Raw genomic sequence first — 24188 nt, forward strand, 5'->3', positions numbered from 1 at the left:
GCCCAGGCAGTCCAGCCCCGAGAGCCAGGCTCTCACCATTATACACTGCCCATCAGGGAATTGTCCTTGGCTTTTGGCTGAGTAACTGGGTGGAAGGTGGCACATTTACTGAGATGAAGAAGCTTGGGAGATGGGGAGGGGCAAGGTGGTTAGAGTTTATCCTAATATTTCACAATTATGCTGTAGCTAAAGGGTCTCCATTACAACCCTCTTCATATGAAACTTAGATAAATTTTAAGGTAGGGATGTGTGTGTTTGTGTGACAATAAAAAGACAAAATAGCCTATCAACAATATCCCAAATAATATAAGAGAAGGTCAGTATTAGACACATCATGAATGGACCTTCAATTTCTGCCCTAAGTGAAGTAATGAAAGGGTCAGGGAGGAAGGAAAGAAGTGGGGTCAGGAGGCCACCAGGCTCAGCTGCAGATGACCACTCTCACCTGTGGCCTTTGCTGAGTGAGTTGATCCCACATCACTTGGGGTCAAAAGCCAGGTGTGGAGCCCGGGGACAGGGGACTCCTGACTGTATCTGAACAAGAAGCAGAGGAGAGGCTGGGCCGGGTCTCCTGGAGTCCTGGGCTTTCCTTTCACTGGGCACTTACAACCTGACAGTCAGCGACCCTTCCAATTTGGAGAGTTGTATGTTTTAGGTCTGGCAAATGTTCTAGAATAGCTCATTTGGTTATCTCCTGTGTTCTGTGTTCTCCACTCGAAAAACTCCAGCTATGTTGACCCTGGCCCTTCTGGTCCCATCCCCTGCCTGGTGTGGGATGCCATTCCCATCTCCCTGATGCAGCTGGGAGCTCCTCAAGGGCAGGGCTAGGGCCTGATCCACCACCACTTCACCTGTTGCCAACATTAAGTATAAGACCAAGGGCTAAAGGGTGATTCTGAATTAAGCCTGAGGCCTAGACATTACCCCCTGGGCTGTCCTGGCCTCTGATGTCTCACCTTCATCTCCCCAAAATGGAGCGGGTTCTGAACATCATGAGCCTGGATCACACTGAGTCCCATGTCACTGCCTGTGGTCATCAGACCCTTGACAGTGACTGTGGCAACCACGTAGTTTGATGAAGACCAACTGAAGTTCCCACTCCCGCCATGGGCCTAGGGGAAAAAAATCATCATCTAATCAGTGCACCCGCATGGCCTCTCTCTGCTTCACACACACCCACTCACATTCACCCCCACTCACACCTACTCACACATCAGTGTCCCCCACTGCAAGGAAAAACATGTCATCCACCCCATGCCTGACTGGAGGCTGCCTCCATGCCTTGCTCTCTCCACTCTACCCCGGTCTAGTCCTCACATTCTAGGGACCTTGTGGCTGACGTACACATACCCACATGTCCATGACAGTGGCCCCAGAGCCCAGGGGTACCTCCCAGAGCCCAGGCTGGAATGGATGGACCCTAGGCCATGGGGCCCAGTGCAGGATGCTGCCTCTGACCAGACACAATGCTCCCTCCCAGCACACACCCCTGCCCACTCCTAGCCATCTGCCATGAAGTAAAAAACAGTCCGCCAGCCCAAGAACAGGGGCCACCACCTTAGAACCCAAGAGGGGCCAGGACGGTGACACACCTGGCAGTGGGCACCAGTGCACAGACAGGACACCTGTCATCACTGCCAGGGAGGTGGGGACTGATGGGGAACATGCTGCCCTCAAGGGTTCAAAAGGCCCAAAGGAATCAATCAGTCCATGCTGACAAATGCCCAAGAACACTTGGTAAATAACAGGGTTGGAGACATTTTCTCTTACATTTCAATTTTTTCTCTACGAATATTTACACTGCTTTGGGAAAACAATTTTTTTACAAAAACAAATGTATGTGGCCCTGGCCAGGTAGCTCAGTTGGTTAAAACATTGTCTCAATACATTAAGGTTGTAGGTCCGATCCCTGGTCAGGGCACATACAAGAATCAACCAATGAATGCATAAATAAATAAAACAACAAATCAATGTTTCTGTCTTTCCTTCTTTCTTCCTCCCTTCCTCTCTTTCTAAAATCAATAATTTAAAAAAAAAACACCAAATGTATATGGAAGTTATATCGGTATTCCAGGTTTTCTTTATTTTGCTTTACTTTCTATTTTTCAGGTTTTTTTTCTGATTATCAAAATGTACAGCTGTGATAGAAACCTCAGAAATAAAGAATAAAGACTCTCTGATTTTAAATTCTCTCCAGCCCCTAGAACCCAACCTAGAAGATAATATTAGATGAAACATAATGTCCTAAAGTCTCAATCCCATGGAAACGCCCAAAGGAGTGCAGCCAGACTTGGGGCTCCCAGTTACCTTGATCACGTACTGATAGGCGCCTGTCTTTGGTTGCCACGGAAATGTCAAGATGCTGGGATAGAGGGTGATGGGGATGTGAATTTCCACCTCCTGCTGGTTCCACACAGGCACTCGTAACATGTGGACCCCTCCATCCTACAAAGGGATGAGGGTGCCCCACATCACCATGACAACCAGGTTGCAGCAGTTTTCCCAGTCAAAGCAGACCCCTGCCCCTCCCTGGGGATCAGACACAAAGGGGGAGTGGGAAGGAAATGCCAGATAACCTGCAGCCTCTCCATCTCCTTGGAGATGGCTTTGTGCGGCTCTATAATGACCACTGGAGTAAATGCTGCTTGACTTCATCCTCAGGGACCCCCTGACAGAATGGATGTGGGTATCTCCACTTTACAATGGGAAAACTGAGGTGTGGTATGCTAAAGCAACTCGCCCAAAGCCCCCAGGGAAGATTTGGGTAGGAATTGCAGTGCGATCCACACGCCATTTCTTTCTACTGCCTCTTAGAGGTCGGTGCAGGGTAGGCAGATGAGAACAGTCATGCCAATGTTCCCATCAGTAAAGAATTACTCCCACCTAAAACTGATTGGCCTTTTAAGTACAGGAAAAAATGGAAAGACTTTGAAGCTGGGGAGAGATTAACCAAAGAACGTATATGCATATATGCATAGCCCATGGACACAGACAATAGTACCATGAAGGTCTTGGGGTTGGGGGGGTAGGGAGGTTGAGGGGTGGAGGAGATCAATAGGAAAAAGGGGACATCTGTAATACTCTCAATGATAAAGATAAACTTAAAAAATATGTCTATGTAAAAACTTTAAAAATAAAAGAGACTTTGAAGGACCCACAGCCAAAACAGCCAAAGGGATGCTGGTGGCTCCTGGTTGGTGCAGCTGGATGCAGGGGCCCAACACTGTTCCTCAGCAAGAGTTCTGGCCTCTTCCCAAAGGTGCAGGCTCACTCTTACAGGGGGCTGGCAGAGGAAGAGGGCCTCTGGCCTGGTGTGAGGACAGGTGACAGGAAGAGCCCAAAGCCGCCCCCAGACATCCTTTGTGAGCCCAGAGAGAGAGGGACCCTCAAGGTACCTGTGAGAGGAACACACAGGCCGAGCTTGGGTCCCTGACTCCCCAGGGCTCCCATCCAGCCTGGGTGAACACTTCTGCCTGTGGGGCACAGAAGGTGGATGTGGGGCGCCGACTTACCTGATCTACCACGGAGGTGAGGGCTGCCTCCACAGCCGTCTGGCCTCTCTTTCTTGGCCTGACCTGATGGGATGACCCATTCTTTGAAGAAGAGAGCACCTCAAAGAACTCAGAGGGAAGTGCAGTTTCAATGCGGATGTTCTGGAAGGCGAGGCAGGGTGGGTGAGAGGTGCTTCTCAGACAACCCAGGAAAGTCAGATGCAGGCCAGAAGCCATGTGACCTGAAAGCAGCAGTCAGGCCAGGCGAAGGGCCCTGAGGCTCGCAGGCCTCCAAAAGCCAGCAGACAAGCTGGACAAAGCCCACACTGGCCTTGACCCCTCCCGGGCTTCCCTCCCTGCCTGACCTGATGACCCAGTGCTCCTGCTATAGTTACCCCGTGGGGCTCCTGGGAGCTAAAAGCCTGCAGTCAGCTTTCATAGGCCCTGAGGTCCCAGCAAGGACACCACCAAATACAGTAAAGGACACTGAAACCCTTACAGCTAATCACAGCTGGCAGACACCACCTCCTCACCACCACTTCCTCAATCCTGCTGCCTGCAGCCTCTTCTCCTGCTCAGCTCTGTGGGAGTGAGTCTGTGGGGTGCAGATGCACAGGTGTACTGGTCCTCAAGATGCCCCATGGATCCCACACAATGCCTACTGTAGGCCTAACAGTACCACTAGGAAGTTCCTGAACTCAGCCTGCCTGCATGGGGACCCCTGTTCTTTGGGGGCAGCTCATTTAGAAGCTATTCCACCTCCCCATCCCTGCCCCCATCCCCACCCCAGGACCCTAGGCAGGCACTCACATCAGATGGGTAGACCTTGTTGCCAGACTTATCAAGCACGTCAATGGTAATTTCATATACGCGTCCAGTCTCCAGCACCCACCTGTCACCAGGGTGGACTGTGAATCCTGTAAGAAAGGCAAGTGGCAGCATCTGATGACTCAGGCCACAGGGACATACAGGATGGGACCAAGCACCATTAGCACGAGGGCCCACACTGCTTACCTGGAGGCCCCACAACCACCTATCTGGAAGGGCCCAGACCACTTACCTGAAGAGACATACAAATGCTCAACTTAAAGGTACCTACAACCACTCACCTGGACGACTCACATCTACTAACCTGGAGGGCCCACAACTACCTACTTGGAAGAGCTTAGACCACTCAATTGGAGAGACCTATAACTGCTCACTGGAAGGGCCCCATAGCACTCACCTAGATAGCCCACAACCGCTCACCTATATTCCTCCATGGAAAAAGTCCAGCTGTTAATGACTGTGGGATCTGATGCTGGGCTTCAGCGCTGAGCCCTACAAACCTGAGCTGATCTCTAAGATTCCCCAGGACAATCCCACACTTGACTGCTCAATACTCACTCAAACTTGACCCTGTCCATAATAAGTCAAAATCCCATACTGATATATACTCTGAATACACAGTAGGCCCACTCTGAATCCATGTGAGTCTATATTCTGAACCCATAGTAGGTCTATGCTCTGATACCACAGGGGGTCTACAGTCTGAATCCACAGTAAGGCTATACTCTGAATCTACAGTAGGTATATGCTCTGAATTCACAGTGGGTCTACACTCTGAGTCCACAGTGAGGCTATACTCTGAGTCTACCCTAGGGCTGCACTCTGAACCCGCATTGTATCTACATTCTAAACGCACAGGTTTGCATGAGGCCTGGCACTGGGTACGCTCCCCGAGTGAGCCTGCACTGCTTCCAGGCCCCCTGCTTTGTTCCCACAGTAGATGCCACACCAGCTGCCTGCTGCCCCTGTGATGCTATGTGCTTTCTCACCTCCACACCATTACCCATGCTGCTCTCTGAGCCATGATGACCCACCAGCAAAAGCAGCTTCTTAGAAAAGGCCTGCCTCAATTAGCATATCCCTGAAGCCTTTCTCTGCACTCTCATTAACCCTCCCAGCTGTCCTGTCACTGCCTGCTGTGCTGGCCTCTCCCCACAACACCAAGCACCAAGAATCCTGTCTGCCTTCTGGAACACCCTGCCCAGCATAGACCAGACAGCTGGGAGATGCCAAGGAGGCATTTCTAAGTAAGTGGAGCTCCTAAGACACGCAGGGTCATCCTGCCTGGTGTCACCACATCATCCACAGAGGCTGCACCAAACAGCAATCTGACATGGCAGCACACAAGAAAACTTTGGGGTTGCTGCTCCATGTCACTGCACTCAACAGGTGAGCAAGCCCAGACCAAAAGAAGTATTGCGTTGGTGACCCGGAGTGTCCCGGACACATCTCAAGTCCTCATCTGTCATGGAAGCTCCCAGGCACTGGCTGTACCCATGGCTATGGGTTCCTCCCCTCCTCCTGACAAAAGCCTCCCCTTCCTCCCCAAGGAGACATCTACCAACTATCATGGTACCTCAGGGGCCCTTCTCACCTCCAAATGTCCATGGCCATGATCAGGTCTGGACAGAGCCCTGCTATGAAAGCCAGCGAGAGACAAAGCCCTTCCCCACTCTACCCTATCCCATTTCTCTTCCTGACGAGCTGGCCACCTCCCTGACCCCATCTAGCCTCTGACAGATTCTGGGTTCGGACAGGGGAAGGACTGAGGAGCAGCCCTGGCAAGGGCAGGTGGGTGCTGATGGCCCCAGGCCTCCCAGCTGGTCGAGCTGGTCAGAGTGAAGCATCCTCTGGGGAGTTGTTACTTTTATTTTATTTTCCTAACTCATGTAATAAAAAAAGAACAGCATCCAGGACCTAGGATGCCCATACTCACCCAAGTATCCGGGTTCCACCACGTAGATGGTGCTGTTAGGTAACCTGGAAGCACCCTGCATACGGATACCTGAATTCCTCATTAAGGAACAAAACACAAGGCGGTGAGTAAACCAGCTGGCAGGCTTCAGCATGGGTAGGATGGCTCCCATCACCCACCACATGGACAGAGGAGGGAGGGAAACTTCCCTGCCTGGTGTCAAGTGGGGCAGAGCCGTTTCCAGAATCAGAATCACTCCGTGCTTCCTACACCAGCAAAGGGGGTCTCTGCAGAGGACACTGGAGGCACACAGACACCCCAAGTCTGAGACAAGGGATGACACCATTGTGGAAACAGCTTCAGCCAGCCCCTTAGAAGAGATCGCAGGCGTTCTGGAGTTGGGAGTGAGGCTCCAGGCCCACAACCAGCTCCCATGCGGGAGCTTCTCCAGTGAGTCACCCACAGAGGTGAGCAATCTTTCTGATTTTCAGACCTTGAGGGAAAACAGGGCTATTTTTAGCCTAGCCCAGCTTCCAAGGAGAAAAAGACTCCCCTTCCAAACAGCAGATCCCCTGAGCATAGGACATGCATCGGGCATGCTGGTCTGAGGAAAGGATAGTCCCCGCACTGAGGACTTGCATGGGGCGTGCTGGCCCGAGGAAAGGATACTCTTGTAGGCCAGGACCAGGCTGCTCTGTCCCAGCTGCACGGCAGTGACCGTCGTTGTGTCCTGAGCCAAGACAGCCACAGGCCGGCTGGGGTCTCCCGTAGGGCCCTGGATGTGGTCTTGAAGCTGCAGTTGGTACTGATCTGAAGGCATTGAGAGTTCTGGCCACCAAAACCCAAAGAGAGCCAGGTGGGAGAGAGGGAGCGAGAAGATAGGAAACGTCAGGAGCCGATATGTCAACCGCACCCTGAATCCCTGCTGCCAGTACAGCTACATGATATTTTTTTGCTTATTTTTTTCAACACTTTAAGTTTTAGTATTATTTCCCATGCCTGTGGAGAAAGCTGACACTCTTCATGAATCCTAGAGGCAATCAGCTTTTTGAGGCTGCCAAATGCTGCTTTTTAAAATTTAGCACAGCCTCTGTCACAGGGCCTCCTGCTTGCGGAATATCAAGGCCCTTTTGTGTTCACTGCAGAAGTGCACTCTGCTGCACCTAAAGTCCGGATGGGGCTCCCTGGGCTGGGTATCCCCTGGAAGTTTCCAGAAAAGGTGCTGGTCCCTGGTGTGCCACATGCTTTGGGGAGCTGAGTCTAGAATATGCAAAGAATCTTCTCTGTTGCTAATCCTGACCATCATCAATACTTCCCTGCTCCATGCTGTGTTGTAGAGAGAACTAGCTCAGCGGGGCCAGGATGAAAACAATTTCCCTGGGAAATAACAGCTGACAGAACCTACCCTCTCTGTCAATCTCCCGCACAAGCACTTTTGATCTAAGTGGCTACTGCTGACCAGGAAACCAAGATGGTGTGGGACTGAGCCAACGTTCCACTAGTATGTGCACATTACCCCATTTTGTTCCTCAGCAACCCTTGAAACAGGCACTCCCGATGCCTGCATCTCGAGATGGGAGTGCTGTGGAAATGAGTGCTGTGGAAATGAAATGAGAAGCTTGGGAGTGGTCCCACAGACCTGGGACTGAGACCGGGACTGAGACCACCGAGTCTCGAGTCTCACCACTCTGACACGCCCTCTCTGCCAGTTTCCTGTCAAGTAACCCACTCACCAAGGCCAGGAGGAGTGGCCATGTTCCAGCCATCCAGCAAGAGATGAAAGAGGCCATAGAGAATGCAGGACAACTTCCCTGCTCAGCCCTGGGAGAAATTTCAGCTGGAGCAGCCTTCAGATTGAATCTGAAGGAAGGCAACTTGCCCATTTCCTGTACTGGGGAATCTTTTGTGTGCTCTGATTAGTCCCCAAGATTCTACCCTAGAGCAGAGGGTTCTCACGTGTGGTCCCTGGACCAGCAGCCTTACCTGGGAACCTCACATAGTGGGCCCTTGGGGATGGGGATCTGCTGAAGCAAACTCAGGGGGTGGCCCCAGTGCTGTGAACAGGCCCGCCAGGTGATTCTGGCCTAGGGCTGAGTCACTTAAAGTGCGTACACTGCTCATTTCCTTGCCTCTAACTGGGGAGCCCGGCAGCGCTGTTGTGATTTGAGCGGAGTATGCACCAGTGTTCAGCATGTGGCCACAGTGTGTCAAGGATGCAGGTCATAGTAAAATGAGATGGTGCCACTGCTCACTCAGTAGGGCAGCTTTCCTTTACGCTGCTTTTTGAAGCACTAGCTGCCTCCCTGTCTAAAGTTCTCCAAATGAATATATTGACTCTCGAGGGACCTTGCACAACTCAGACATAACTATACAGACCAGACAAAAGTATGTTTACAGTTGTGAGCATGTGAAACAGTTCATTCTTATTTTTTAACTTTATTTTTTAATTGTTGACACTATTACAGATGTCCCCATTCTCCCCACCTTTGCCCACCTCCACCCAACTACCCAAGCCCCTCACTTCCCTCTGGCCAGCACCACAATGTTTTCTGTGTCTATGGGTTCTGCATATATGTTCTTTGGCTAATCCCTTCACCTTCTTTCATTTTGTCCTCCCTCCCTTATCCCCTCCATTCTTGTATTACTATTTATAAATCATTATATTACTGCCATATGAAAGATGATAAACCTACTTTTGCCCTACTATGTATATACAAAACCTTAAAATGATAAAAATGAGGAGGAGCCTAACAGACTCCTTAAATACCTCCTATAATGCAGGCTCACTACTTGTCAGAGGCCCTGAATATGGGAGGCTTTTCAGATGTTAAGGGTCACTGTCCACTATTCCTGGAGTCCCAGATCAGACATATTGCAGAGAATAGATGGCCATCCTCAAGGCTGCCCTTACATTCTCCTAGGAAACATGGTCTCTGACCCCTCCCGCTGGCTCTCCAGACGTGCTTCTAATCGTCAGAGTCCCCTGCCCCAGGTAGGGTCCAGGGATGACCATGGAGTTGCTGGGTGGTGGCCTGAGCTCAGGATGGCATGGGCTCACTTCCTGCTTTGGCATGGGCTCACTCCAGCCCCTGCTCATGCAACCAGTGTGCTTTAGTTCTGAGCAGCCATGGTTCAAGGGTGGACTGGGTTCTAAGTCCCTCCAACATTGTCTTTGACACAGGAACCCGGCCCACATCTATCCATCCATCCATGCAGTTGGTTTTCCAAACCTCAGGACACTTTATGTCAATAAATCCCACCATTCCAATCACTCAAGTCTTTCTCAGATACCAATTCCATCAGCCAGCATGTCATTCCCACATTTTGTTCTGTCTAATAATTTGGTTACTGTGCCCATCGTGTTTGCAAGCAATCCAAACGCCAACAGGACTGAGTAGAAACATCACCCTGCAAGCAACATAGACACCTGCTATAAGTACTAAGAGCCCTCTTCTCCCTCACCGATCCTACTGTGGGGATGTTCTCAGGGTGCACCCCATGTCAGAGAGAGCCAGGCCCAGAGGCAGGAGTGGCCTGTTCTCGGCTTCTGTGGCCTTCTAAGGGTGCCACACAGTAATACTCCTCTCAGCTAAGGTGCTGTCTTTTCAACCAAGCTGGTTGAAAGCTGAAGCATGCAGCTTCTTAAACAGCACCCTGCATCACAGGCATGCAGCCTCCAACCTGGGGGAGGCGCCTGCCCAGACACAGGTCCAGGCCCTCAAATGATGGTCCCCGAATGCAACACTCTTGTTCCAGAGACTCTTGACACCCTGTGCTCTAACCATGAAATGTGTAAATGCTAAACAAAATGACAATAATAATAATTCTTAGTAGGATTGGTGCTGCATTAAGAACACTCACTATATGAAATGTATCACATGTACACAGCTCTTTGAAACTCCAGAACAAATCTATGTCCATCCATTCAATTTGCCCTCACAGCGCAGGCAGAAAGGCCTCAAGGGCTCTGATGGAGAAAATGAGTCTCAAAACGGGGGATGGCTTGCAAAGGCTGCTCAGCAATCGATGGCAAACCAAGGGTAGAACCCAGTCCAATGTGAAGCTCACGGATAAATACCCAAAAGAACTGGAAGCAGGGTCTCAACTTGATATCTGCACATCCATGTTCACAGCAGCATTATTCACAATAGCTAAGAGATGGAAACAACCCAGGCATCCACCGAAGGATGACTGGGTAAACAAAATGTAGTCCGTCTATACAATGGAATATTATTCAGCCTTAAAAAGGAAGGACATTCTGACACGTGCTACACCATGGGTGAACCTAGAGGACCTATGCTACATGAAATGAGCCTGTCACAAAACAAGTACTGTTTGATTCCACTTATTTGAGGTACTTAGAGAAGTAAATTCATAGAGACAGAAAGCAGTGGATTGGGGAAGGGGATGGAGAGTGTTGGATGGGGACAGATTTCAGCTTTACAAGGTGAAGAGTTCTGTGGATGGATGGTGGTGATGGTTACTGAACAATGTGAGTGTACTTAATGCCACTGAACTGTTAACGTGGTAAATGTTATATTATGTATGTTTTACCTGAGTCGGTGACTCACCTGTAATCTTTCCTTGCCTGATCTTCTGCACCTTGTAGCAAATGGAGGTCCCCACCATCAGGTAAACATCATAAGCTGGGTTCAGAAGGATATTCTCCAAAATTAGTAGCCTCACCTCTGCAGCATGGACATTCTTGGCATAAAGAAGAGGGTAGAACAGGTGAGGTGGGGTCAGGGACAGGAGAGTGGGTGTGGACAAGAGAAGGAACCTTTAGAACATTTCAGTATGTTCATGTGAGGACAAGGAAGGTAGGGGTGAAAGAATGAGGCAATGCCTTCGGATCCCAAAGCCCCAGGGGAGCCGCGCTTGTGCCGCAAGAATGCATTCATGCGCTTCCTCTAAGTGTGTTACAGCTCAATTCACAACAATAAAAGTTAAACAGAATGCAAAGTGAGGAGCCAGGAGTGATTTCCATGGATACTGTGGTCACCAGGGGCTCAGGGGCTCTCTCCACAGAAGGGTTGGGAAACCTGAGGCCAACGTGGAAAGGGGAGGCATGTGTTCCTGCGAGCACTCAGCCCCTGCTTCTGGGCCTGTCCCTGACCAACGTGAAGCCCCACTAAGGCCTCTTCCTCAGTGACTCTGAGTGGGAGAAAGACCACCTGTGTGGACTGCAGTGCACCATCGCCACTGGGTCCTACAGGGCCGTGCCTTCCATTGCCATCTCACTGCTTGGCAACTCTGCAAGTTGTAGAAAACTGATGGCAAAGCAGATGATTCCCATCCACAGACATGGAAACCCATTTTCTCTGGGGGGGTGGGGGTGCAAATGATTACCGCCCAATGGATATTGACCAGCTTTGCATCTATTCATAAATTATTTGGGTTCTCTTTTGACTCAGCTGTAACATTTTACAGGTTTCCTGGCTTAACAATAAGTTAAATAATATCCTTGACTTATTGAAAAATCAAAGAACATACAGAGCCCCTCCCTTGGGCCAGGCTTTGTGGTGGGTGCCTCCCAGAAAGGCAGGCAGGGAAGCCCTTTACCAACACAGGCAGGACAAAGGGCCTGTCCATCTCAGCCCTGCACACCACACAAGGGCCCAGGATCCTAAGAGGCAAACTGTTTCCAAAGAGCAGAGTCCTGTAGGGTCAGCCCTGTGCCATGGCACCTCCCATGTTTCCAAAACCCTCCAGGACTCCCAAACTACTGGCTAATCTGCCAAAGAGTCTGAATGTGGGGAGGTTTCTGTCATCTATCACTTTGCAGATTAAAAGGCAGATGAAGTACCACTGCCTGTCTGCCTGTGACCCAGGAACCAGGCCAACAAAAGGAAGAGCTCCGGTTTGCAGTTTGCAGGCAGGGCAGACATCTTCCCACAAGAATCTGGAGAGAGCCAGGACTGTGACAAAACCCACCCTTTTCCTATTGTACCCCTCTCAAAACGAGGCACTGATGGAAAAGTAGGTGCTGGTGAGGCCAGGGCAACACTGGGGGTGGAGGGAGGGTGAGGAGCACTAGTCCTTCACAAATGGAACCGCCAGTCTCAGGGCTTCTGTTGGGCACAGGAAGAGACAGCATGGAGGGCAACTCAGGATTGTTCGCAGAGTCCCCAATGCTTGGATGTGTCCCTATATTTGCACAGGGGGTAGTTGTTGAAAGTAAGCTAATTAATGAAAATCCCAGTGCTCCTGAACCTCCTTCAAAACTGAGAATGGAACAAATGCTTTGTGACTCCAGATGGTGCACTCTGGTGCCTCAACTACCTCTCGCTAAGCTGTGGCCCCAAACCCAAACCAAACTAACAAAAACATGGAATCACACCTTGAAGTTCCCCTTTCATGACAGTGAAACTTTCACGGCAAGGCATCTCACTTCCATGAGGAAATGTGTATATGGGGTGAACAGGCATCCTGCCCCCTCCCCAGGAAGCCCAGCACCTCCCGCGCCCAGGCCCACCTGATACACGGCCTCCTGGATGCGAGCCTTGAGTTTGGCGCTCCCGGTCTTCATCCCGGACACCAGGACGGTGTCCCCTTGCTTGGCCACCTTCTCCATTTCTAATATATAGGAAGGAGGTGTGTAGGTAGACTCCAGGAACGGGAGGATTCTGGAAAAGCACATGTCATCAGACCTGATGTGTGGAACCAAAGAACCTCACACATCCACTGTCTATCAGGACTCCTGTAGGTACCAGGTGCTAAAATGAGAGGTGTTGCCCTAGTTGGTGCTGCTTAGAAATGTGTCCCTGAAACTTCCTTATCAGACTCGCCAACATCCTTATGAAAATTGCACATTCATGGACCCTGATCCAGATCTTTGTTTGCATGAAGCCTGGCAGTCTGCATTTTATCAAAATCTACATGTGATTATGATAAACACTGAAATTTGAGGATCACCCACTTAGTAGAAATGCTTCACTCTCACAGATGTGAAAGATGAGGCCCACGGAGACTAAGAAGCAGGCCCCAGACAACAGACTCAGCCAGGGTGATGTCAAAAATGCCCATCAGGCTCCCCAGGGCCACTTGCCATGTTCCGGTCCACCTCTGGGCTAGCTCCTGCCTCTGGAAAATGAGTCTCAATGACCCAATGCATCAGGACTAGGGAATCGTATCACATCTTATCCTTTTTAGGGTCGGGCTGTGGGGGAACGCCCAGGTGGGGAGAGAAGTCGAGATGTGTGGGGTCTCCCCAGAGTGTTGTTTGGCAAGTATGGCTGGCTTAAGGGACCCTTTTGAAACAGTCTGTTACCTACAGCCTGTGATTTATAAATAAGCCCACCTTTCTTCCTGAACAAGAGCCATCCACTGGAGATGCTTTCCTTCTCCCCGAGGCCTGCTGGGTGCTGTACTGCACCATGATCTATCTCCTTGTCCTATCTTACTAGGTGCCATATGCTGAGTTTAATGAAAACCCAATACACTCGTTCCAATACGCCTTAGTACCTGGAATTTCAGTTAGCTGTGGACTCAGATATGGGGTGACTGGGAGCTCAGGGGCCTGTTGTGGCAGAGAACAGGCCAGTGGCACAGAAAGGACTCCTGGTAGGTACCACGTGCTAAAATGAGAGGTGTTGCCCTAGTTGGTGCTGCTTAGAAATGTGTCCCTGAAACTTCCTATATCAGACTCGCCAACATCCTTATGAAAATTGCACATTCATGGACCCTGGTCCAGATCTTTGTTTGCATGAAGCCTGGCAGTCTGCACAGAAAGGGCCCATGAACCAGCATTCCCTGAACATCTAGTGTGCACAGGCCCAGCAGGGGCTCTGAACACGGTCCATGTGCTGACCCACAGGGCCACCCTCAGAGGGAAGCTGATGCTCAGAGGGTCACATTCCTTCACTAAGACCCCAGGCAGGAAGTGACCAGGTCGGGACTGGAATCCAGACCTTTGACTGCCAAGCCCATGTCCCAGGCTTTATGAGATACCAGCAATTCCAGAGCTCTTCCAGGTAATACATTGATGGTCCCAGTCCCGGGAAGAGTTCTGGCCCAGGAGGGTGCCTAGGGGTGCAGGGTCAGGACACGAGGATGTCTGCCAGGAGATGCTGTGAGCCATGCCTGGGTGTGTCCTACAGCCCTAAGCTAGACCTTTAAAGGGATAAATACCGAACTCTTAGCTCCCCACAAAATACTTACAAATTGCAAGGGGGTAAGAAAGTGACTTCATATTGGGGCCTTCGGCAGACACCCAACCCAAGTGATGACAGTGATGGACCAACATCAACATCAGTGATGGACCAGCAAAATCGTAACACGATGCAATTAGAAGAATACAGAATCTCATCTTTTTTATATTCCTGCCAAAGATGCAAAGCTCTGAGTCTAATTGGGAGTGAACATTAAACAAACCCCAAATGAGAGACCTCCTACAACATAACTGGACTGCAGTCTTCACACATGCTGAGATCCATGAAACAGTTCCAGGCTGATAGTGACTAAGTGACAGGACAACATGGAGGGACTCTGGGCTGGGTTTTTGCCACAAAGGATGGAACTGGAATAATTGGTCAATTTGAATGAAGTCTTGTATGCATCAGTGTTTATTTCCTAACTAGAGGCCCGATGCACAAAATTCGTGCAAGAGTAGGCCTTCCTTCCCCAGGCTGCCAGCACCAGATTCCCTCTGGCCGCTGGCAGGACCTGGGCTTCACTCCAGCTGCCAGCAGGCACCCGAGACCCGGGCTTCCCTTGCAGCTCTGGCTTCGTCCGGAAGGTTGTCCAGAAGGACATCTGGTCTAATTAGCATATGACGCTTTTATGATTATAGATTTTGGTGAGTATGCTGTGGAGACGCAGGGAGTGCCCTTCGTGGCAGTAAATGCACATTAAAGTCCTCAGGGTGATGGGGCGACAGGCTGGCAAACCTGCTCTTCTAGGGCAGCAATTTTCATCCTTGTCTTCTCGTGGCACATAAACGAATTACTAAAATTCTGTGGCACATCAAAAGCCATGTTATAATTTTTGCCAATTTGACAAAAAAGAGTTATAATTTTGATTCATTCACACCAGATGGCTTTGCTGGGTTGGCTGTTGTCATTTTTTAACTTGATGATCTAAGGGAACGTGCCCCTGACTAACCATTCAGCTATTGCATGTTTTAAAAATTCTTGCGGCACACTGTTTGAAAATCGCTGGTTTAGGGAAACCACCTTTTGTACTGTACTTGCAACTTTTCCATAGACTGAAAATGGCTGCAACATTTTTAAAAATTAAGTTTTCCTGCCCCCAGAGGGATTATACTCTTTTAAAACATAATTGATAAAGCATGAGGCAATGTAGTATCACCGAGGTAAAGCCCAGGCCTGGGTCTTTGTCCCACTGGCCCACAGAACCTGTGGGTGTGATGGATGCACACCCATGCTGTCCACAGGTGGTAGCCACTGACTGCACAGTGATATGCACCACAGATGCAGCTAGTGTACCTAAAGACCTGGGCTCCTCATTCTACCTAACGTAAATGCAAACAGCCAGGATGAGGTGGTGGCTACCATATTCATAGTGAAGATTTATACAGATCTGGTTTAAACTCTATCTACGCCATTTACTAATATGAGACAAAAGGCTTCAAACTCAAAGTTCCTGTCTGAAAAGTGGAGAAAATCATGTTACGTAAGCCCACGTAGCTATTAGGAGGAGTGACTGAGTCAAGATAGGTGAGGAATCCATCTGTACTCTGGTGCTGGGAACACAGTCTCTTGCATCCGAGAATGTCCTCTTAGCTGGAACCTATCTCCCCATTAATCGTCCCCCAATAGAAGACTGCCCTCTGGGGACACACAGAACCCTTCCCTGTACCCCATTACCAGGGACAAGTTTTCTCTTCTATAGTTGGACACTCAGCCTCCTTGACAAATGCTCACAGAACACACCCAATGGGCTGCAAAAGCATCAAAATTCCCACACAACTGTGTGGGCCAAAACACTTTTTCCTAAATCAGTCCCGGGGAATGTTGGCTGGCATACTGGCAACCGCCCCTCACTGACAGCAGCAATGACTACGATGAAAGCCCCCAGCCCGCTCAGAGCCAAGTGACACCCTTTCCCATTTCCCTTCACAGGAGAGGTAGTTCTCACCGTAGTGCACTGTGGGAGTCGGAGAAGCGGCTGGCCTCCGTGTCCTTCATGATCGTCCAGTCAAAAACCAGTCCAGCCAGGGTGCTGAATGTGTTCCCTATAAGAGCAGATGGGGGAAGGGTGGTAAACATGCTCGAGTTAACTCCCTGGGGCCAAGGGAAGGGAAAGTCCTCAGGCCCCTGCAAAGGAGGAGTGAGGGCAGTGGGAAATTGAGGCTTAAAGGATCAGGGTCCCGAGGCTGTGAGGGGCCAAGCTGGGATGTGAAACCAGACCTGTCTCAGATGAACGCTGTGTGCTTCCCACTGTACCTCCCGCTTTGCTCACAGCAGGTTCAGTGTAGTGCGTAACACCATCACCCCTAGCGCCTATAAGCACTTTACAGTTTAGGCAGCAGCTCTCAAGAGTATCATAGAGGGCCCGCAGAGCGGGGGGGGCGAAGGAACTTCAGAGAGAGGCAGATCCCGACTGCTGCTGCTTCACATGATCTAGAGATTCTTGTCTCTGCCCTTGACACTGAGACCCCTGGCTTCAGGTGGGGCTGATGGAAGCCATGTGCAGCTGGCCTTGTCTCTTGAAAGTCTGAAGTCCGCCTAACTCGGTTTGTCAATGGATAAAGCGTCAGCTGCGGACTCAAGGGTCCCAGGTTCGATTCCGGTCAACGGCATATACCTTGGTTGCGGGCACATCCCCAGGAGGAAGTGTGCAGGAGGCAGCTGATCGATGTTTCTCTCTTATCGATGTTTCTAACTCTCTATCCCCTCTCCCTTCCTCTCTGTAAAAAAATCAATAAAATATATTTTTTTTAAAAAAAAGAAAAGTCTGAAGGTCCAAGCTCCTGGGCTCTATTCCTGTGAGCAGTAGCTAGCTGGCTCAGCCTCTCTAGAAGGGACATGATCACAGGTGTGCCACATTCCCCACCACACCCTATTGTCCCACATCCACTCCACCCCCATCATCTATATTCCCTGCCTGTCCAGCCCCCAAAGCAGAGCGCCTGGAGCCTAGAAAGGCGTTTTCCAGCACACAGGGCATGGTGTTTAGAGTGAGAGAGGGCTGGGATCCTGTACCCCACACCTCCTGTGAGGTTTCAGAGGTCAAGTTAAACAGTGCTTATCTAAAGTTCCACAAAACTGTCACTGTCGTTACTTTTCAGGGCACTTATTATGAAGGGAGACCATTCCTTACCATTCCTTAGATGTCTTTCCATCAACTTAGCAACTGATCAGAAGAAGGGAAGAAAAACCCCATGCACAATGGACACAAGCTTGGAGCTCCAAGGGAGGACCCAGAATACCCAGCTGCTGTGAAAACTCACCCAGTTCTCTCCTGAGTGGACAATGAGGAACATAGGGTGCAAAAGGGAACAGGACAGGGCAAAAACCAAGGGAGGGAGGCAGCTGCAAGGATCCTGTATCCTCCTCCCCCAAAAACCGGACCCCAGCCTAGCGGGCAGGAGAGCCATGCTCTCAGTGCCGGCGCATGGCCCTCCCACTACACAGAGTGTGCTCAGCTGTCTGAGTGCTGTCATTACCGGGAACTCAGGAGGACAGGACTGTCCCACTTATCTCTGTGGTACCTTGGCAGGGCCGGACACACATTGTAGGTGCTCAATAAATGATTTTGAGCAAACAAAAGGTAAAGGTATGTGATTTCTTAAACCTCAAAGCATTTTGACCAAAGTAACCTGTCTCCCCAGTATTCAGGCATTAGGTAAGAAGGTAGATGGTAAAACCCATGCCAGTGAAGCATGTTGGCTGCAAGGGTCCAACCCAAGGACACCACTCCCTGCTGCAGGGACCTACACCTTTCCTGCTCACCCAGTGAGGAGCAGCTACCAACTCCCAATATAGCCCATTCCTCTGTTTAATGGTTCTGACTGTGAGAACCTTCTCCTGCCCACTGAGTCAAAATGGGATGCCTAAAGCAAAGCCAGCCCAAACTCCCCCCTTCTGGTGGCAGAGCCAAGCATGCTGACTCTGCAATCCACTTAATTGGGAGAAGAATGGATTTCCCTATTATCGCAGCAGACTGTCAAAGCATGACCAGAAATTCAATACAAAAGCTTTCTTGGCACATGTCCATTCAAGCATCACTAAAGTGTACTGACCTACCCAGGTCATCTCTGAGCACCACTTTTCTCACTGTAAAATAGGAATAAAAATACCAATGCACAGGGTTGTTGGTAAGATCAAATGGTGAAAGGGCCCCAGCGAGGTGCCTAGGCAGCGCTGGACAGCCCCCGCGAGCAAGTACTATTCATGAAGACCTTCTGAGGACAAGACTGAGGCTGGGGGAGGCCTGCTGGGGTCTCTTAACATGAAAAATGGCAATAGGAAATTTGTTTTCATATAGTTCTGATTTGCTGCCCCACCCAGCCTCTCCTGCATGCCCACCACATTCAAATGGGAGGACAGAGGAATGTGTGGCACATCTCAGACTGATGCATGCAGCAGGAATATGTGGGGCTGGTAAGGTAGGGGACGGGGGGTGTCAAAAAAACTTCTGCCTAAAGTTTTGCTTTTTCCATTCCAAAAGTAGCTATTAGCACGTACTATGTGGGACAGACTAAGCCCATGACCTTGCAGCCTCACAGCCAAGTGTTAATATTGAGGAATAAAACCCAGGGTCCAATCTCCAGAGGCTGTACCTCCCCTGTCCTGGTCTGGGGACCACAGAAAAACATTAAGCAATTCAACTTAACAAATCTCTGATGAATGCCCACTGGGCCCAAAGTCCAGTGTCAAACACAGAGAGGCCAGAAGAATGAGGTCAGCCCTGTTCTGCTCTGCAAGTGCTGGACTGGACAATGCAGAGTGAAAAATGCCCCACACCCAGTAGTGTCAGAAGGGAGGGACAGATTTTTCCTTCGTGGTCAGGGAGATCTCCCTGGGAGAATGTCTAAAAGAGAATGTCCAGAGGGACCAGGGCTTTTGAAAGCAGAAATAGGAAGAAACGCTGGAAGGTGGTCTGAGAAGAACATGCAACATAAGGAAAGGGGAAGGGGAAAGGAGGGGGACATCACTGGTGACCCTGAGCTAGTCTAATTTTGCCATGTATGAGGTGTGTGGGGGCTGAAAAATACTGTGAAAAACATTAGCTCAAAACAGTCACTCTGCAGATGCCCTTGGGCCAAAAGGATGGCCCCAGCCCTGTGCAGAGCCCACCCAGGAAACACACTGCAGCAGGAAACAGGCGATGTGCCCTGGGGGACAAGAGCTCAAGCAACAAAATCAGACATCCTGAGTTCCAACCCATACTCTGCCACCCATGAGCTGTGGGACCTTGAGCAAGTTACTTAAGCTCTGGGCCTCAGCCTCCTTGGTCTATGCAACAAGCATTATCCATTGAGAGTAAATGACTGCACTTGTAAAGGGCCTGGCACAGTGCATGGTATACAGAAGGCACCTAACAATGCTTCTTGAGCCATAAGCAGAGTCTTTTTGACAAACACCAACCAGTCTAGATAAGACGTGTCCCTTCTGAGACTGTTATGTCCTCAAAGGTTACAAAGGTCAAGTTCCTCTTAACAAAGGACACTGTGGCTAGTAAAGAGGACAAAGGCTCAGGGAAAAGAAAGAAGAGATAACTGAGGTTCTGATCCACGGATTTCTGGGGAAAGTTAACCAACTAGAAAGTGTGACACCCTCACAGTGAACAATGAGGAAGGTAGGGAACCACATGCTTACTGCAAAGGTGGGGCCTTGATCTGGGCCAGTGGTTCTCCAACCTTCCTAATGCCCGACCCTTTAATTACAATTTCCCTCATGTTGTGGTGACCCCCCAATTTCCATTGTTTACAAATTTGAACCATAATTAAAAGCATTAGTGATTTAATCACAAAAAACAATATGTAAATTATATTTTGTTGTTTTTCCGATGGTTCTTTAGGTAACCCCCGTGAAAGGGTCGTCGACCCCCAAAGGGGTCGCAACCCACAGGTTGAGAACTGCTGATCTGGGCGATTAACGAATGATCCAGCATTTGTAGGCCAGCTGGTGAACCTCGAATTCCTACTCTGGAACTGGTCTCATGTGCCACTGAAACCTCAGGAGTGGGAAAGGTGACTACCAAGGGCCACTGGGCACCTGTCCTGCAGGGGCAGGCCAGGAACAAACACCTTCCCACTCCTGACATTGCCACTAACCGCCTAAGGGAAAGGATGCACACCTAGCAGAAAAATGACTCAACTATAACAAAGAAGATGAATGGTAACAAGTGTTAGTGAGGATGTGGAAACACTGGAAGCCTCATGCATTGCAGGTGGGAATGTAAAATAGGATAGCTGCTGTGGAAGAAAGCCTGGCAGTTCCTCAAATAAAAATTATTTCCACTCCTGGGTCTATACCCAAGAAGCACATGCTACTGCAGGGATGAACCTGAAACACATTATGTGCAATAAAAGCCAGTCACAGAAGGTCACAGAGTGTCTGATTTTGTCTATATGAAATGCCCACAATAGGCAAATCTATTCACACAGAAAGTAGATCAGTGGTTGCCATGGGCTGGAGAAAGGAAAGAATGAAAAGTGACTACTAATGAGTATGGGTTTCTTTTTCACAGTGATAAAAATGTCCTGCAATTAGTGGTAATGGTTGCACAATTTTGTGAAGATATTAAAAAACACTGAATTATACACTTTAAACAGGTGAATTCCATGATATAAAATATCAATAAAAATGAACAAATCTTTTTAAAATCTGTCACTTTTTAAAACAGTGACTTAAGATGGGAAATAGAACAGTGGCCAAGAGCAAGGATGGGTAAACTAAACTAGTCCCGGGGACAACTCTGGCCCATTGCCAGTTTTCCTAAATAAAGTTTTATTACAACACAGCTATGTCCATTCATTTACACACCATCTAAGACTGCTTAGAGCAACAATGGCAGAGCTGAGTAACTGCAGTAGAGACTGTACAGACAGCAGAGCCTACAACGTTTACTCTCTGGCCTTTCACAGTTTGCTAACCCCCAGCCAAGACAGTGAACTCTGGGACCAGGTTGGAGCTCAGGCTCTGGCTCTGCTACATACTAAGGACATGTCTGTGTGCATGCATGTGTGTGTTCACTCTGTGCCACAGTCTCATCCCCTGCACATGAAATGAGCTGGAAAATATGAAGTGTTCAGAGGAGTGCCTGGCACCTCTGTGGCCTCAAATTTTGGTCATTTGTTCCCAAGAAGAGCAAATGCCCCCCCCACGCCACCCCCCAGAGTCCTGCAGGTGAGCTCCTATCACTTCACTGCACAAACTCCTTCCTCAGCGCCCTCTGTTCTAAGGCCAAGTGCAAATCCCACACATGACACACAGGATCCTTTACATTCTGCAACCTACCCCTGTTTGAGCTTCAGTCGCTTTCAAAATAAAATGGCCTTCCCTTCCTAGCAAACCTCACATCCTCAAGGATCAGGCAACCATCATGTCTTCTAAGAAACTGTCCTAACCTCTGTCCTACACAATTCACCTCCAACCTTCCCAGGGTTTGGCTCCCCCCAACTCTGTGGTCCATTCACACTTTGCATCTAATTTGACTCTCAACAGTACCTACTGAGATGCATGTGGGCATTCATTTACACAGGGACCTTCCCCAAAGCCAGAGAATCTGGGAGCAGAGGCCAGGCCCTCCCTTTCCAGGCAGCACCCCCAGACCTGGCAGAGTGCTAGATATGTAGAAAGTGCTCAGACACTACTAGGCTTAATGAGTACTCATATGCACCACGCAGCACTAAACCCTTTACACACTTCTTACCAAGTCCTTCAATCCCCTATCTTACTTTCACAGGCCAGAAAACAGATAAGGTAGGCAACTTATTTGATGGATGAACACACAGAGGAAGGGAGGATTGGAAAGATGCCCCCAGAACAGTTCTACCCCTCCCAAGGGACATTTGGCACTGGCAAGAGATATGTTTGGTTGTCAAAACTTGGAGAGTTCTGCTGGCATCTAGTGGGTGGAGGCCAGGGATGCTGCTAAACATCCTATGAAGCGTTAGACAGCCTTTTGCCATAAAGAATTATCTTCCCTTGAAAGGGAATGTCAATACTACCTACGCTAAGAAACCTCCATCTAGAAACGTTTTTAAAAAGCGGGGGGGGGGGGGGTAGAGTGGTCAGGGAAGATTTCAAAGATAAGATGTGACTTGGTTTGAACTTGAAATTTTAGAAGATCCTTCATCTTAAAGGCATCTTGTACCTAACTTGCTTTCTTCAACAAGAATCTTAACCTACATACTAGATTCAACAGGGTAATCACTTCATGAGGTATATAAATGTCTATTCACTATGCTGTACACCTGAAACTATTTTTAAAAATCATTTTTAAATTTCAATTACAGTTGACATACATTATTTTTTAGTTTCAGGTGTACACACCAGTGATTGGACATTATATAATTTACCAAGTGATCATCCCAATAAATCTCACACTCATCTGATACCATACATAGTTATTAGAATATTATTGACCATATCCCCTATGCCCCTGGTCTGCAAACTGTGGCTCACGAGTCACATGCGGCTCTTTGGCCCCTTGAGTGTGGCTCTTCCACAAAATACCACGTGCGGGTGCGCACGTACAGTGCGATTGAAACTTCGTGGCCCATGCGCAGAAGTCGGTTTTTGGCCTGGGCGAGTCTATTTTGAAGAAGTAATGTTGATATTTGGCTCTGTTGACTAATGAGTTTGCCGACCACTGCCCTATGCTGTAATTTACATCTCTGTGACTGTTCTGTAACTACCAATATGTACTTCTTAAGCCCTTCATCTCTTTCACCCATCTACCCAGGCCCCTCCAATCTGGCAACCACTAACACGTTCTCTGTATCTATGAGTCTGTTTCTGTTGTGCTTGTTCATTTATTCTTTTTAAGTTCAATTGTTGATATATAATTATTGCCATTTTATTGTTCATATTTTTTCTCTTGTTCCCCTTCCTTCTCTCCCCCCCCATCCCCCTACTTCTCCTTCTTCTTCTTCTTGAAGACCCTTTAACATTTATTGTAATACTGGTTTGGTGGTGATGAACTCCTTTAGCTTTTTCTTGTCTATGAAGCTCTTTATCTGTCCTTCAATTCTAAATGATAGCTTTACTAGGTAGAATAACCTTGAATGAGGTCCTTGCTTTTCATCACTTTAATATTTCTTGCCAATCCCTTCTGGCCTGTAAAGTTTCTGTTGAGAAATCAGCTGACACTCTTATGGGGGCTTCCTTGTAGGTAACTAACTGCTTTCTTTTCTCTTGATGCTTTTAAGATTCTTTGTCTTTACCCTTTTATATTTTAACTAGAGGCCCAGTGCACAAAAATTTGTGCACTCGGGAGGGTCCCTCAGTCCGGCTTGTGCCCTCTCCCAGTCTGGGACCCCTCGGGGAATGACCACCTGCTTGCTTAGGCCCGCTCCCTGGGGGATTGGGCCTAAGCTGGCAGCCCAGGAGCCCTCGGGGGATGTCCACTTTTCAGCGGGAAGCAGGCCTAAGCTGCAGTCAGACATCCTTAGCGCTGCTGAGGAGGTGGGAGAAGCTCCCACCACCACCACTGTACTGGCAGCCGTCAGCCTGGCTTGTGGCTAAGCAGAGCTCCCCCTGTGGGAGCACACTGATCACCAGGGGGGCAGCTCCTGCATTGAGCGTCTGCCCCCTGGTGGTCAGTGTGTGTCATAGTGACCAGTGATTCCCAGTCGCTCTGCTGTTAGGGTCAATTTGCATATTACCCTTTTATTATATAGGATAGAGGCCTGGTGCATGGGTGGGGACCGGCTGGTTTGCCCTGAAGTGTGTCCCGGATCAGGGTGGGGGTCCCCCTGGGGTGCCTGGCCAGCCTGGGTGAGGGGCTGAGGCTGTTTTCAGGCTGGCTACACCCCCTTC

General features: G+C 49.3%; 1 protein-coding gene across 1 annotated transcript in view; it reads right to left on the reverse strand.

Moving 5' to 3' along the window:
* NUP210 (nucleoporin 210) overlaps positions 1–24188 on the reverse strand; it is a 103160-nt gene that overhangs the window by 71336 nt on the left and 7636 nt on the right. Inside the window, 9 exon segments of the mRNA XM_023751378.1 lie at positions 957–1112; positions 2308–2445; positions 3513–3653; positions 4302–4408; positions 6256–6324; positions 6904–7062; positions 10806–10938; positions 12710–12860; positions 16333–16429. Of these exon segments, the coding sequence (XP_023607146.1) occupies positions 957–1112; positions 2308–2445; positions 3513–3653; positions 4302–4408; positions 6256–6324; positions 6904–7062; positions 10806–10938; positions 12710–12860; positions 16333–16429 (1151 nt within the window).

This window comes from Myotis lucifugus, unplaced genomic scaffold (assembly GCF_000147115.1).
Source record: "Myotis lucifugus unplaced genomic scaffold, Myoluc2.0 scaffold_21, whole genome shotgun sequence".
Classification (NCBI taxonomy): domain Eukaryota; kingdom Metazoa; phylum Chordata; class Mammalia; order Chiroptera; family Vespertilionidae; genus Myotis; species Myotis lucifugus.